This window comes from Octodon degus, unplaced genomic scaffold (genome assembly GCF_000260255.1).
Source record: "Octodon degus isolate 3935 unplaced genomic scaffold, OctDeg1.0 scaffold00045, whole genome shotgun sequence".
In the NCBI taxonomy this organism is placed as follows: Eukaryota; Metazoa; Chordata; class Mammalia; order Rodentia; family Octodontidae; genus Octodon; species Octodon degus.
The window spans coordinates 3,126,853-3,142,506 of record NW_004524621.1 but is presented as its reverse complement, the minus strand read 5'-3'; the positions used below and the strand labels follow the sequence as shown (position 1 = coordinate 3,142,506).

The 15,654-nt window shown below is 54.9% G+C and overlaps 1 protein-coding gene across 3 annotated transcripts; it reads left to right on the top strand.

The window, feature by feature from the left end:
* The first annotated feature begins 1,683 nt into the window (after positions 1–1,683).
* On the top strand, positions 1,684–3,958 carry Cryaa (crystallin alpha A). Of its 3 annotated transcripts, none has more exons than XM_004631776.2 (4): positions 1,684–1,934; positions 2,143–2,211; positions 3,343–3,465; positions 3,712–3,921. In XM_004631776.2, the coding sequence occupies exons 1-4, from the start codon at positions 1,746–1,748 to the stop codon at positions 3,919–3,921; spliced, it is 591 nt and encodes a 196-aa protein (XP_004631833.1). In that variant the 5' UTR covers positions 1,684–1,745. The 3 variants fall into 3 exon arrangements, with proteins under 3 accessions (XP_004631833.1, XP_004631834.1, XP_012370363.1); XM_012514909.1 differs by having other exon boundaries at positions 1,746–1,934; positions 2,143–2,215; positions 3,329–3,465; XM_004631777.1 differs by lacking the exon at positions 2,143–2,211 and having other exon boundaries at positions 1,741–1,934; positions 3,712–3,958.
* The last annotated feature ends 11,696 nt before the right edge of the window (positions 3,959–15,654 follow it).

The following is a 15,654-nucleotide window of genomic DNA, read 5'->3' as shown; positions in this document are numbered from 1 at the left end:
GAGGCACCTGCTGCTCCCAGACATTCATTGTCTGTACCCTAACTGGCTTTGGCTCCTGGGAACTGGAGAAGCAGCTCCTCTAAAATTGTGACAGGGCACAAGGGCCCCATCTAGATTTTTAAAAGAACTCTTTATCAGTATGGGGAACTAGCTCAGTGGCACAGGCATTTCTCCCTGGCAAACTCAAAATCCTGAGTTCAATTCCCAGTACCAAAACAAACAAACAAACAAACAAACAAACAAACCACCAAAGAATACCCTTGGGCTGGGGAGCTAATTCAGTGGCATGAGTGCCTACGTGGCAAGCACAAGATCCTGAGTTTGTTTCCTGGTTAAAACAGTATATATAAGAAAAGCAGGGGTAGGGGTGCCCAGGCACTGTTAGTGAGGCAGAGCTGCATGGGAAGCAGCCGGGAATTCCATTTTCAATACCTGCTCCCTTGCGGGTGTATCAAATACAATCCTCACAGCTGGGCAGGTCTGCTTCTGAGTCTGTGGCCAGTGGAGAATTTGCAAGGATTCCTGCGTGCTCTAGGATGAGCATTTTTCCCACAGCTGAGACCTGGATGCCAGGCAGCAGCTGGGCTGGGCACCAGGAGGCACAGAGAGGGGCAAGCAACTTCTCATGGTCTGGATCACGTAAGCCAAAGCCAGCCAGAGGACTGAGGTGCCTGTCTGGGCCATGTTGGTTGTGCATTAGCATACTGCTGCCCATGGCCAAGTTACTGAAAACTATCAAAAGCTTTCACTGGGCATGGTGGCACAGGACTGTAATCCCAGGAGTCTGGGAGGCAAGAGGATCAAAAGCGTGAGCCCAGCCAGGTCTTGCCAATGACAGACCCAGTGTCCCTGTGATATGGATGAGCCAAAGACTAGGCAGGAACTGTTGGTTTAGTGACCATGGTACGGTCACACCATGGAGACAGAAGGCTTTGCATAGGACAGTGTCCCCCAGGACACGTGTCCAGAGAGAATGTACAGAGGGAGCCTAGAATGTGGGCGTCCTACTCTCATAGAACCCAGCCAGGCCACAGACCTGCAGGGACAAAAGCACAAATACGAGAGTTCATGCGGACATCATGATCGTTTGTTAGTATCTTCTTTCTATGTCCTCCCTGAGATTTCTGCAAGTGTGTGTAATCTTCATGGTCAATAAAAAGTTTTATTTTATTTTTTTGAGGCAGAGTCTTGAAACATAGTCCAGACTTGAACTCACTACACAGCCCAGGTTGTCCTCGAACTTATGGCAGTCCTTCTGCCTCAGCTTCCGAAGTGCTGGAATTACAGGCCTGCACCACTATGCCCGGCTGCGATTCTGCTTTTGAGAAAGTGTCTTCTCTCAGTAGTTGCCGTGAGATTTGGGGACTGTCCAACTTGTGTGTCTGTTTTCTCCTCTGAGGATGATATGAGTGACCCCTCCAAGGGTGGCTGTGAAGACCACTCAGGGCAAGGTGTGCAAGAGCTGAGACTCTCTATGGCCCCTGGTGAGTGTGGGGCACAGGACTTCTTGGGGACATCTGTCCTCCTACTGGCCCCAGGCTGGGGGAGGCGGGTCCACAGCCCAGCAGGGCTCTGCTGACACTGCAGCCTCCTTCCTGAGCTCAGGCATTTTCAGAGAAATCCCTTAATGCTCCCATTCTGTCAGGGTGTATATAGGGAGAGCTGGCGGCCAGCTCCCCACTGCGCTGCCCAGAGGCCCCTGCCAGACTTGTCTCCTGCCTCTGTTCCCTGCGGCCGAAGCAGACATGGACGTGACCATCCAGCACCCCTGGTTCAAGCGCGCTCTGGGGCCTTTCTACCCCAGCCGGCTGTTCGACCAGTTCTTTGGCGAGGGCCTCTTTGAGTATGACCTGTTGCCCTTCCTGTCCTCCACCATCAGCCCCTACTACCGCCAGTCTCTCTTCCGCACCGTGCTGGACTCCGGCATCTCTGAGGTAAGGCCCGGCAGCAGCGCCGGCTTCTCCCAGCTGGTCATGGAGAGGACAGCTAGGGGTGCCTGAGGGGCCAGTGATGTCCCCGATGCTTGCGTCTTGTCCCCAGAGCTGATGATCTTGCAGAGGCTGGGCGGGAGCCTCCTGCACCAGTGGTGGGGTTGGAGGAGGAAGCCAGCCCGAACCCGACCACTGTCTTTTCCTCCATCAGCTCATGACCCATATGTGGTTTGTAATGCACCAACCACATGCTGGAAACCCCAAGAACAACCCCACCAAGGCAAGTCGATGGCACAGGCGAGCTCCTGGGGCTCACTGCTCCCCGAATTTTCTGGGTGCGGGTGGGGTTCACTGCCCTGAGATCCAGAGAGGAGGGGCTTCCTGTCTACACAGCACAGCTGGTGATGCTGCAGAGGCTGTGGGCTCTGCCCAGCTCTCTTGGGTGCCTCAGCCATGAGGCTACCTCCCTCCCTGCCCTGAGCTGTGGCGACAGAGTCAGCCCCCGGGTCTGTAGCAGCTGAGTGTCACCACTGCTTGAAAAGCAAAGGCTCCCCTGAGCAGGGACACCACCTCCAGTGAGGAAGGTCCCTGGACGGAGGCCCTGAGCTTGGGCAGAAGCAGAGGGTGACAGGTTTGAGGGCTGGCTGCTGGCTTCACAGCCATGGACAGACGGCTGAGGGGCTGCTGATGGAGCCACAGGAACAGCAAGCTTCTCCTGCTGTTTGTACCCTCAGCCAGCCAGCTGCTAAGGAGGCAGCAACCCATAAGTAGCCCCCCAACCGTAACTAAATAACTGCCAACACACAATGAACAACCCAACCCATAACCAACCAGCTAGTTCACCTGTGACCAATCCAATAAGCTAGCTAACCCATCATCAGTCATCTAGCCAGGCCATGGTCAGTCAGATAGTCAACCCATAAGCAACTAGCCAGCTAACCCATCACCAACCAGTTAACTAATCTATCACCAACTAGCTAGCTAGCTTATGACACCAGCAAGCCAACCTATTGAACAACTAGCTAGCCAAACCAAACCACCACACTGACCCATAGCCAGTCAACAGATTCACTTACCAACCTATAACCAGCAGCATGACTTGATTAGTGAGCCAACCAACCCACAGCCAACCTATAACTAGCCAGTAGTCCCTTTCCCATCCAGCCAACCTGGCACCATGTAGGCTTTAGCCAGCACCTCCTACCCAGGGACACAGGATACAGGGACACAGGACACAAGTGCGTGGTCCCAGCCTGCTATGTTCTTCCCTCGGCCTGCGGCACTGCAGCAGGCTCAGTGACCATGGTCTGTTCTGTGGGTAGGGACCAGGCACCGGAGCAGTCTCGCCTGCCCAGCAGGGCTGCACAGCAGTGCCCTGCCTGGGAGCTCCATATAAGGGTTTGGATTACAGGTCCGATCTGACCGGGACAAGTTTGTCATCTTCCTGGATGTGAAACATTTCTCCCCTGAGGATCTCACTGTGAAGGTGCAGGAGGACTTCGTGGAGATCCATGGCAAACACAATGAACGGCAGGTGAGCTTGACAGGCCAGGGAGAAGGTGATGGCCTGCCCAAGTCAGCGCCCCCAGGGCCTGCGGCTACTGTCATCCTAAACCCTATAAGGCTGGGGCTCTGGGTGTGTGCTGGCCTTGCTGGCCCTTGAGGGGACACTCACAGCTGGACTCCTCTGGGGTTCTGGGATGGTCTTTCTCCATTGTGGAGGGACAGCAGTCCTCTCGGGCCATGTCTCTGATGGCGCTCTTCTCTGGCCCATACCCAGGACGACCACGGCTACATCTCCCGTGAGTTCCACCGCCGCTACCGCCTGCCCTCCAACGTGGACCAGTCGGCCCTCTCCTGCTCCCTGTCCGCAGATGGCATGCTGACCTTTTCTGGTCCCAAGGTCCAGTCCGGCCTAGATGCTGGCCACAGCGAGCGGGCCATCCCTGTGTCACGGGAGGAGAAGCCCAGCTCAGCCCCCTCGTCCTAAACAGGCCCTGGCCCTGGCTGCCCCTGCGGCCCCGACCTGCTGAGCCCAGGGACCACAGAAGAGGCATCTGCCTTCCTTTCTTTTCCTTTTCTTTTTTCCCTTTTCATCTTCTCAGAGGGAATGAGGGTTTGAGAGAGTGGCCCGGAGACCTCAAGGCCTTGTTCTGTGGGGCCATGGCCTGGGGTGCCCCAGGCCCAACACTGGCCAGGCATGGGAGTGACTGACCCAATGGTTCTCTAGCTAAGATCTCATCCCCTTGGATGGGCAGGAGGAGGGGTGCCCAACCCAAGCATAGTCCTTGCCAGTTGTCTGGATGGATGTTGGGCTGGAGCAGCCCCTCTGCAAATCCTGACCATGCTGCCCACTGTGTCGCGAGGTCTGGGGCACTGGGGCTCCTGGCCTGCTCCCTCACTCCGTCTTCCTGCACCCTTCCTCTATGTAGTACCGCTCGGGAACTCCGGTCACCCAGGAGAATGCAGCCTGTGGCAGCCAATAAAGAGCAGGTGGCACAAGCAATCGCTGTCTGGCCTTGTGCTGTTCCCATTGGGATGTTGGGAGGGGGCTGACCTGCTACAGGAGATCAGGTCACCATGGTTGGCAGGTGCCAGGTGGGGCCCTTGGAGCAGTGCCATTGTTACATGGGCACACGGACCCTGACAATGCCCTCTGTCAGGGAGGGAACCCTGGGTCTGGGAGGCCGAGATTGCAGGGCTCTGGGGCTGAATGGGCCAAGAGAATGGCACCAGCTTCCTCCTCCTCGGAGAAAGTGGATGGGAATTTGAGAGAGACCACTGCCCAGTGCACCAAGAGGGTCCTACATGCACACACACACACACACACACACACACACACACACACAGTCTATCTGTCCATCTCCTGGCCTCCTGGGATGAGCAGCTTCATCCCTCCTGCCTTTGTTTCCAAGTTGTCCCATGCCATCTGTGCATTGAAAGCCAGGGCCTGGCTGCTTCACTGCTTTGAGATGGTGGGACTCTGGGATGGAGGAATCCACTGAGACCCTCATGAGACATCCTAGAGGACCCCTTCTGGGCCTAGACTTCCTCACCTGTCTGGGGCCAGCCACAACCCATGTCTCCTCACCAGAGGGTCTGACCTGGACAGTCTTCCCTTCATGGGGCTGCTAGGTCCCATCACCATGGGTACTGTGGAGTCAAGATCACAGAGTTCCCAGCAGGCTGCAGATTGGCAATCACCCCACAGCAGTCTTGGGGGTCAGCATCATCCTCCCTTGATACTGGACATGGGGGCAGCTCTGGAGTAAGACATCCTCCAAGTTGTCCCTAGGGTCAGGCCCAGGAGATGCCACGCTGGGCAGAGTTGTGGCCTGGACCACTCAGAGTCCTGGTGAGTCTGGAAACACTGCTGTGGCAGGAAGCTGCATCTACACAAGTGCTAAGGCAGAGGATGCACCTTGGGCCATGGCTGCCCTGCTGTGCCCTGGAGTCTGAGTGGCTATCAAGAAGGTCCCATGGCTTCCTGTACCTAGAGGCTGCCTACCCACCTGTACATACCTGTGTCCAGTCCCTACTTCATCCCTTGAGCATGTCTCCCTCTGTGTCAGTTGCTTGGTCTGGCTCTGGGATGCTGAGGTCAAGTGTACCAGCTTTCTTCTTTGTTCCTCACTTCTGGGGTGCATTCATGTCTAAGACCCCACCCCTACCCCCTAGTCCCTGGAGATGAGAGTCTGCCATGCATTCTGGGACATCCTACAGTGCATTCTGGGACACCTCACTATGTATTCTGGGATACCCGGCTGTCTCGGGAAGGATAGGAGGTGGTCCCAGAGAACCACCTATCATATTTTGGGACCTAAACAAAGCCTAGAGTGACTGTCCAGGAACCAGCATATCCTAGGGTCTCTCAAGTGATTACCGAGACCAGGTACATGGGGAAGATGCCAAACAGCCATGGCTGCCTCTTGGAGCTGTGCAGTGCAAGAGCAAGAACAGTGAGGCCCCTCCTGTGATCTTGATGTCATCATCATTTCCAATGCCATCAGTGTCTTCATAACACCACAGTCGCTGTCACCATCACTATCCTTGGCGGCAGCAGCAGTGAAGAACCATTAATGGAATGTCTATGGGGTGCTGGGCTCGGGACTGGCCATGATGGCCTCTTGTAACCTTCAAAGCAGCCTGGGACTTGGGTTCTATTGTTAGAGGATATCTGGGGTAGAAATTGAGTCATTAGCCTGGTGTCTCCCCAGAGTCCACCTTAAAAGCTATGACTCCAGCCCTAAGCATCACATGGAACCTGTGAGCTAGGAGCTCTGAGGAAGGCAGGTCCTGGCCCTGTTCTGTGACTTACTGTGTGAAGGTGGGCAGTTCCTCTGAGCCATGGAGCACCCCTTAAGGAAAGACTTCCACACCAGCCATCCTTCTTTGCACTGACCACCAGGTGGCAGCAGAAGCCTTGCTTGCGCTCTGTGTCCTTGGCCCACCTGAGACTGAAGTATCAGCCTTAAAGGTCACCTTCATGGGTGTGGGGAAGAGAACCAGTGCAGAAACACCCAAAGAGACGTGGCTCGGAGGGTTCCGAGGCTGTACAGTGTGGAGCCAGGAGACATGCCCTAACCTCTAAGCTATGTCCAGCAGGGAGCTGGGACTGGGGATTTGGGTCCCAGAGCTGTGTGCAGAGCCTGTGGCGTCTCCTTGACACTGTGCTTTGCTTTTGTTTGCTGTCTATGAGATCAGCTGGAAAATAAGTCAGGGCAGGCAGGCAGCTGGGTGCTGTGCAGGCCAGCAGCTCTGGCGGGGCTCCTGGAGAGTGGCACCGCCTGCTGCGGCCTGGCTGCTCTGGCTCTTCCTAGGAAGACTCTGGCCTCCCTCCTGCCCACAACCACAGTGGCCTGAGTGGCATGGGGCAGCGAAGGTGCTGACAAGCAGCTTGGTAGACACAGGTGTCGGTCACGGACTGGATGTCCTGAGGCCGGGGCTCTGTGCAGCTGCCAGCAGGCTGGGCAGAGGGGCCTTGTGCTCAGGGCCAGCTGCTCCGGGCACAGCAGGAAAGGCCACAGGTTGGGAACAGGGCTCTGCCTGCACTCTGCCCTTGGCACACTTCCTGGCTTTAGGAGTGGTACTTGAGAAGGGGGCCCCTGACCCCGCTGCAGCTGAGTTGGAGTTGGCTTGGCACAAGGACTCGTGGGGTCATCTGCCAGGGTCTGGTGCTGCTGGCCAACAGCCAGGAGCTGGAGGATCAGTCCTGGAAGATCTGCCTGGACCCTTCCTTACAGCAAGAACTTTCCCCCAGGAGGGTATATTTCTAGGTTCTGGCATTTAGAATTCAGACTATCTTTTGGGGAACCCCCCGGGGGTTTTCAGGAGACAGAGACAGGGAAGCCCAAACCTGTGCAGACTTTTCTCACTGGAAAGACAGAGGGAAAGAAAGGTGTACGCACACACACACACACACACACACACACACACACACACCCCTATAACCCTGCACATGCAGTGCACGTGCACAACAAGCGGAGGCACATGCATATATACATGTGCACCGGGGCACACATACACGTATGCTCTACTACGGCCCCAGCCAAGCTCTGGGCTCTGTGGCCAGCCTGGCACGGCTCCAGCTTCTTTCTGTCTGATTTGTGCCTGAACTTGAAATGTACAATCACGCAATCACATGTCATTGGCATTATTCCATTTTAGGAAAAAGCTCTGCCTCATGCTCAAGGACACCCCAAGGTCACCAGAAAGGTAGAGCATCGAGAAGCAGGGGCTGGCTCCTGTCTTGTGCCTGAGTCCATGAGCCCCTTGCTGTTACTTTCCAGGACTGAAAGATCAGTTTACCAATGTGGGCTGGCAGTGCCCGTGCAGACTCTCTGGACAGGGCAGGCCTGGGGAACATCTCAGGCTGGATGTGACAATAGGTGATCTCTCAGGATGGGACAGGGACACCATCTCTGGGGGCAGGAGGGAAGACAGCGTACCCCAAAATTCTGTCCACAGCAAAGGTCACTGAGACCTTCAGCCACAGCCAGGTTCCAGGTGGCACTGAGAAGAGCACGGTTCTCCAGGAGGGGTTGGGGTGGCTTGCTCTGGGGAGTGCTAGGGGTTTTGGGGCACAGCACCAACTGTGTGCCCAGCTGCTTCTCTCCAGACCCCACCTCAAGATCATGTCCTGCCCAATAATCTGCTTCTGGTAAGTGAGATTTTTGGGGAGCCAGTCCAGGTCCCCAGGTGGCACGTGTGTGTCCCAGGGCTGCTGTGACAATCACCATGAGCTGGTGGCATAAAAGCAGCAGAAATTCACTCAGAGATGCGAAGTCAGAAAACAAGGTGTCTGCGGGCCTGCTGCCTCGAGGGTCCAGGGTGAATGCCTCCTGCCTCTTCCTGCTCCCGGGAGCCCGGCCAGCCTGCAGCTGTGCAAGCCTGGGTGCTCTGCTCTTGCTGTATGGACACGGCCACAGGACTCGGGGCTTGTCAGACCTAGGATACCTCACTCGGACCCTTTGTTATCAGCAAGGGCTTCCACCTATGGGTGTATTTCCAAGTCCTGGGTTTTAGAATTTGGGCCATCTTTTCAGGGACATTAGACCAAACACAAGTGTCAGTGTCACCCTGAGTCACTCTGTGTCTCTGTCTTCACAGTTGTGTACACTGTTGTGTGTGTTCCACTCCAGAAGCTCCTGGGGTTGGCAGGACAGAAATCAATCCCTTTTAAAAATGAAGAAACAGGGCTGGTGAGATGGCTCATTGGTCTAAAGCACCTACTAAGAACAAGCTTAGCAAAGCACAGGGACTGCGATTCAATCCCCCAGCACCACATGCCAGCCAGCCCCGCCCCCTGGTGGGCTGAGCTGGCCCCCCCACACAAATAAATAAAAATTAAAAAAAAAGAAAACATTAAAAAAAAAATGAAGAAACTGAGGCCTAGAAATGCATAAGGTGTAGGGTGGGAAGCCTGGAGTGGGACGCAGTTCAGTACAACCTTGCCACACTGAGGCCAAATACCATGTCCCGTGACATGTAGGGCAAACTTCCTGAGGTAATTTGTGAGGAAATTCTGTGATTTATTGACTTTTCAGTGAAGTGAGTAGCTCAGGATGCACTCAGGAGGAAAGTTCCTCTGCTGCCCACAGTACCTTTAAGAGCCGGCCCTGACCTTGTCCACTGTGACCCCGACAGCTAGCCTATGTTGAAGATTGTGTTGAAGTTCAGACATTTCCATGGTGACCCACGATGCCCGCCCATGGTGACCTGGTACCCAGTGTCAGTCAATGAGTCATCTATTAACAGACTCTCAAGGTAACAGCTGGCCTGGCCTTGGGCCTGGATGTGGTCACCTCAGACCCCAAATGGGGGCCTGCCTCCAGAGGACAAAGCGCTTGGCCTCAAGAGGAGGATGGCTGGACCTCAGGTTGGCAGATGTGTCTTCCACACCCTCAGCCAGCACAGGGTCTCAGACAGAGCCAGCCCAGGTGCCAGGAGGCCTGAGTGTGGGGTGAGTACACAGAGTAGGAGGTAGCAGGGGGAAGTGCCCCCTCACATGCACTTTCTAGGGCCTCATCCAACCTTGAGGACCTGGTCCTTCTCTGCCCCATCCTCAGCTGGCCTGATCTGCCCCTGATGCCCGCAGGGGCCTGCACTCACAAGTCTTTTGTCCTCTACCTTCCTGTTGACCTGCTCAGTGGTTCCCAAACCCGAATCAGGCTCTGGGGTATCACCAATGCTACAGTGACGCAGCCAGGAGCTGTGGGCTGATACAGATCTTTTGCTCAGACCTAAGGCACTGTGCAGTTGCCAGCCATTGAGGCCAGGCCAGGCCATACGCCCTTCTGAGAGCTGGATCTGGGGCCATGCCCTGACAGTGGTGACCTCTGTCTGCAGGAAGGCAGAGGCCGGCCCTCCCTAGGTGCCTGGAAAGAGCCTGACAGCAGGGGTACGCTTCAGAAAGGGAGGGGACCACGCACAATTGAAAGTGACAAATGAAAAACAGAATTTACTGAAGTTCAGAGTTTAAAAATTCAGCACCACACACTTTAGGAAATGTGCTCCCCATCACCTGCTCTGTGACTCTTTGGGGACTGTGACACCCAGGTGTGGCCCTCTGTGGACACAGGCAGGTCACAGGGCAGAGGGCTGGACAAGGCTGGACATCTTCAAAAGTGACCCAGTGTGGCCAGTGGAGTCCAGGTGGAGGCTGCGCTGGATGGAAGAGGAGTCGTGCCAGGGGGTCCGGGAATCTGAGCTTGTAAGCCTGATCCTACCTTTAGACAGTCGGAGAGGTAGGGTGGTGAAGGCCACATTGGGGCAATTCATGCTCCCATAAAAGAAGGCTGAGGTAGGACAAGTCAGAGAAGGCAGGAGGACCTAGAGCTGGGGTGCACTTGATGTGGAGCCCAACCACAGGTTCAGGGACGCACTGCGGTAGCCAGGACTCTCCAGGGCCGCCGACCTGCTCCAGGGAACTCCGAGGTCACGCTGCTCACAGTAGTGTTAGCAATCCCTCATCCCCACAGGCTGTGTGGGTGGCAACATTGGCACAGCTGGGGTTGATGCAAGTGGGTGGGAGTGGGGGTTGTGGGTGGGAACGCTAGGTGCTGGAGCCCATCCAGGGACAAGACTCCTGTGATCTGGGAGGGCTGAGGGCAGAGAGGGGTGTGTTGCCTCCTAGCCTGTCACTGTGATGGTGACACCAGCCCAGGTTGAAGACCTGTGTCCAGGTTTCCCACTATGTAAACCCCCAGCCCCTCTCCTCTCAATCTGTGGGTCTCTGTACCTGGTTACCCTGCCCCCTGTTTTGCTCTGACCCATCCTAGGCAAGATCATGGCCTTGTTTGAGGAAGGGCCCTACCCACCATGCCTGGAGCACCTGGGTGCCCACGCTGTGACTCACAGTGCGTGGCTAAATGTCACCACGACACCAACATGAACAACTCAGGTTCAAGGATGAATGATTCCACTCTCCTTCCTCCTGCTGTCACGAGGCACGTGGCCTAGACCTCTGGGCCCCAACTCTCTGTTGCAGTGTCCTGGATGGCCGTGCAGACCTCAGAAGTCTTGATACGGCCAGGAGGAGAGGTGAGCCAGGCAGGCAGTGGGAGGTTCTGGGACCAGGCTTGGGTCCCTGGGTCCTGGTGCCATTGCCCTTCACAGGGTGGATTGGCACAGTGTCTGTGGCCTTGCTTTGTCTTTCCTTGTCCACCTTGTCCCCATGTCCTTGTAGGATGCGCAGAGTCCAAGAGCTAAGGCAACCCTTATTCTGTGCCCTGTCTTCCAACCCCCACCTGACTCAGGCAAGGAATGTGTGGGAACCGCAGTGACAGCACACACCCAAGTGTGCACACATGCTCTGCACACTGTGCTGCAAAGGGAGAGTAGGAGGCAGGGAAGCATCTGCTGCAGCCGCCTGAGCCCCAGGTGGCCAAATCTGTGCTTACTGTCACCCAGCAGAGTTGTCACAGACCAACATTCGGGTCAGCAAAGGAGGGTACAGAAGAGGCCCACAGGCCATGGGCACTTATACAGTGGGTAGGAAGAGCCTGCAAGAAGGGGTTCCTGAGTGTGCGTGCACACGTATGCAGACTGTGTGTGCACACCTGTAAACACCTGTGTACACTCCTGTGCATCTGCATACACGCAACTTTGCAGCTCCACAAACCATGTGCTAGCATGCATGCCAAGGACATGTGTGTAGACATCAGTCCAAGTGCACTGACCCGTGTGAGTGTGTGTGTGCATCTATGCCCGTGTCTGGGGATAAATGCACTTGTGTGCCTGTGTGTGGTAGATCCAGGTGTACACATGTGTCTGTGCATCTGTGTGAGGCGTGTGTATCTCTGATCTCCATGTATGCTGATGTGAGTGCATTTCTGTGTTTCTATGTATGTGCATGTATATGTGTGTGTGGGCTCATGCGTGCGTCTCTGTGGTGTGTGTGTTCCAGGATGGGGGCCAAGTTAAGCCTGAAACTGGGGCCAGAGGGAAAGAGGTGGGAAGGCAGCAGGGTTCAGAAGGCACTGTGTCCCCAGGCCTGACCTAGGGCAGCACTGGGCAGTCGGTGCTGTCTGGAGACTCAGGGGCAGGGGCAGCTGTTTGGGAATTCCCACAGCCAGGCTGAGCTGTGGCGTGAACAGAATGCCCTGTCAGCTGCAGGTCTGTGGCTGCAGTCAGCCCTGCTATCCTACGGTGCCCAGCCTGCCACTCTCTGGGAGCTTTGCTTTACCCAGGCCCAGGGTGGAGGCCAGCTGTACACTCCGTGTGTATGAAGTAGTGAGTGTGACTATGTCCATGGGTGGGTGAGTGAGTGTGCGCATGGACTGCGTGTGTGAGTGTGCACATGGATGTAGGCATGTGAGAATGAGTTGAGTATGTCCCTGAGAAAGGGTGTGGGGCCAGGTCATGGTCTTGCAGTGAAATGACCTGCATCTGTAGGCTTTTGGGTGGCCAATGCCCAGTCCTGTCCAGCCTTCTGGGAACCAGAGGGAGGCCTTACTTGGGGGCTGGCAGGGCAGGCCCGGTCCCTTAGCAGCTGGTCATAGACTATGACACATAACAATCATCCTCAGCAGTGTAGGCCTGATGTGGCTGGCTTTTCTCTCATGAGATATACAAACGGGAGGAGGGAGCCTTCTGGGCTGGGGACAGGCAGGACCTTGGTAGCTCTGCTTTGGCAGCAGGGACAGAGAAGGCTGCAGTGGCTCTAGGATGGCAGGGCACCACAGATAGGATTTTTACTGTTGGTTCTGCTGCCCAGAGTCTCTGCAGCCTGGAGGATGCCATGAAGCTTTAATGCAGGACCGTGTGAGTATGGCTGTGGTTGTCCTCCACCAGGCTTGTGGAGGGCAGTGCCAGTTTCGCCATGGCCTCTGCCTGGCTCTGTGCTTCTAGCTCAGTCTCCCTCAGAGCTGACCTAAGTAGACACAGGATGCAAGGGGTGTTGAGGAGCTTGTGGCTGCTCCCAAGGCCTTCCCAGCAGTGTCCCACGGCTGGTGGCAGCATCTAGGTACCAGGCTCTGAGCTCAAAGAGGATACAGGCCATTCGTGGGTACACATGCATTTCTTTGGGGGTCCCTGGTGCTCTGTGCCTGGTGAGTAGAGGTGGAAAGGGGTGACCCTCACCTGTGTGTGTGGGCTGGGCTTTCAGGATGATCATGCCAATCCCAGTTGGCAGAGGCCTTTAAGTGGGTCCCTGGGCAGCCCGCCAGGCCTGGCTGACAGCTCGAGTTGCCTGTGAGAGTTACACCTGCTCTCATTGTGAGCAGGCTAAATTAGATGGAAAACATGCAAATACAGTTGGATCTTTCTGGCAAATAGGCCCTCATGTGGTGCAGGGGAGGCTGACTGGGGAGCGGGCCATTTCTGAGGCAGTGGCCCTAACAGGGATGCTTCATGGAGTGGCTCCTAAAAGGGGAATTATTTCAGCTACATTTTCTAGTTTTCTGAGGCTGCCTGGAAAAGCCAAGAAAAGCCACTTCCCTGCTGGTCTCCCTGCCCACAAGATGGGTTTGTGGTTGGGCAGCTGTTGGTCACAGGCTGGGACTGCCTCTGAGCTGGCCTGAGCCGGGTATAACATCCCAAGTACAGAGGCCCAGCCAAGTGGACAAACACGCAGGGGTCTCTGTGGGCCGGGCCTACTTTATACAGTCTTCTTCCCCATTTCCTGGGTGATGTGCTGGTTTTCTTTAAGCATCGCTTAATGAGAGACAAGTAGTGGAGAGCTGGCAGAAGAGACGGGGAGGGCGCCCTCTCCCCAACATGGCACCATGTACCTCTTTGCTGGGGTAAGTGAAGTTAGCCGAGTACTTCTGGTTTCCAGATTTTTTTTTTTTCACATTTAAAAAAAAATCTTTTGTTGGATCAACCTGGGTTTGATCCCCAGCACTATGTGCCATGTGGGCCCCGCCCCCAGGCACACTGAACCAGCCACCAACACTAAGCATGGTGGTGCACGCCTGTAATTCCAGTGCTGGGGAGGCTGAGACAGGAGGATCCCTATGAGTGTGAGCTGGGCTCTCACTATGCCCTGTTTCAGTGGCTGGCACAGTGCACCCACTATTCCGGGGCTGGCATGGCATGTGGTACTGGGGATAGAAACCAGGGTCCTTATGAGTTCCAGGTAAGTGCTTAGACTGCTAAGCTATCTCCCAGTCCCTCCAGAATTTTTTTTTTAAACCCACCTTCCTGCTGATCATAAACTATGGGCAGAATGGAAACAATTGCTGAGGTGTTAGAAAAGGATATAAAGCATGAAAATGTCCCCCAAACCAGAGAGTGTGACCCTCAAAAAGAGGGAGTTTCCATGAACCTGTTTTTTTTTCCTTCTGAGGTTGCCCAGGGGAGGGAAGATGGATCAGAAGCACAAGGCAATTGTCTCACTGGGAGAGGTCAGGAGTCAGAGGCCGGAGGTCAGGGCTAGTGGGGAAGGTGACAAGCTGCCCCAGGCTGGGTACAACATGGTCCAAGACCATCAAGTGCTGTGAGCCTGGCACAGGGGTGCACACCTATAAACCTAGTAATAGGGAGGCTGAGGCATGAGGGTCATTGTGAGTTTGAGGATAGTCTGGGCTACAGAGTAAGCTCAAGGCCAGTCCGAACTGCATAGCAAGACCCTGTCTCAAATAGACAAAAAAAAAAAAAAAAAAAAAAAAAAAAAAAAAAAAAAAAAAAAAAAAAAAAAAAAAAAAGCAAATGTGAGAGCCAGTGGCCAGAGTGCTTTGGGGCTGGGTCACTTTGGGCTCGGTACCCTTCCCAGAGTTGGTCACCCATCCCAGCAGCCTGATTCTCAGGGGTCAGGTCATCAGCACTGCCTTGTAGAATCCCTGTTGAAATATTCACATGTTTCATGAGTCTTCTTCACATGGAGTTGGCAAAGGTGGGTGGCTGTGTGTCCTGGGGCTTGGGTCTTATGCAGTACCCCCAGCTACTGGCCAAGCAGCTAACACACTGTCCTGGGCCCAGGGCTCAGCATCCTGGCACTTCTGTGGCCCTGGGTACATTGGGCTGCTGCCCAAGACCCCAGCAGTGAGGGTGTAGCCAGGGATTGAGACCTTCTAGAAGGCCAGGAGACCAGACAGGCCGCTTCTGGTTCAAGTCAGGAGGTGGCCATAACTGTTCCCCTGCAGCTCGGCAGGGATGGGGCTGGCTTCCTGGGCCATGAGGCTGGGTCCTCAGCCCAGGGCTGGAGCTGGCAGAGGGGATTCTGCCTGTTTTTCATCAGTGACACATGGACTAGGGTGGGATCAGTGGACAAAGGATGCCTCTGATATGTGAGCAGAAGGTGTGAACTCATGTCCATGGAAGAAGACATGCATCTATCTGTACGTGTCTGTGTACACATGTACGTGTGTGCACAAATGTCTGTGCACAGTGCACACACAGAGCACACACACATTCCAGGAGGCTCTGGTGCACCCCAGAATCAGGCCAGCCAAATCCTTTAGATTAGATTATCTTTTTCAAGAAGTGGTGCATCTGGTCAGTGGTTTGTGCAATTAATTGAGTGAGTTTCCACCAGTTTTTTGTTTTGTTTTGTTTTGTTTGTTTCTTAAAGGAATATAATAGAGTGGAGTGAAAAAAGTAAGCCTCAAAAGTAGACTAATTAGAAAAAGAAAAGCAGCAGCAGCCAGGAAAGAGCATGCCATGAACTTCAGGAAGAGTGCTTTCCTCATTCCCACCCGTGATCCCTTACTCTGAGCTGTGGGGCCCCACCTCTAACCCAGCTGCTCAGCTCTGACGGTGGGACCAGAGTCTACATCCCGCA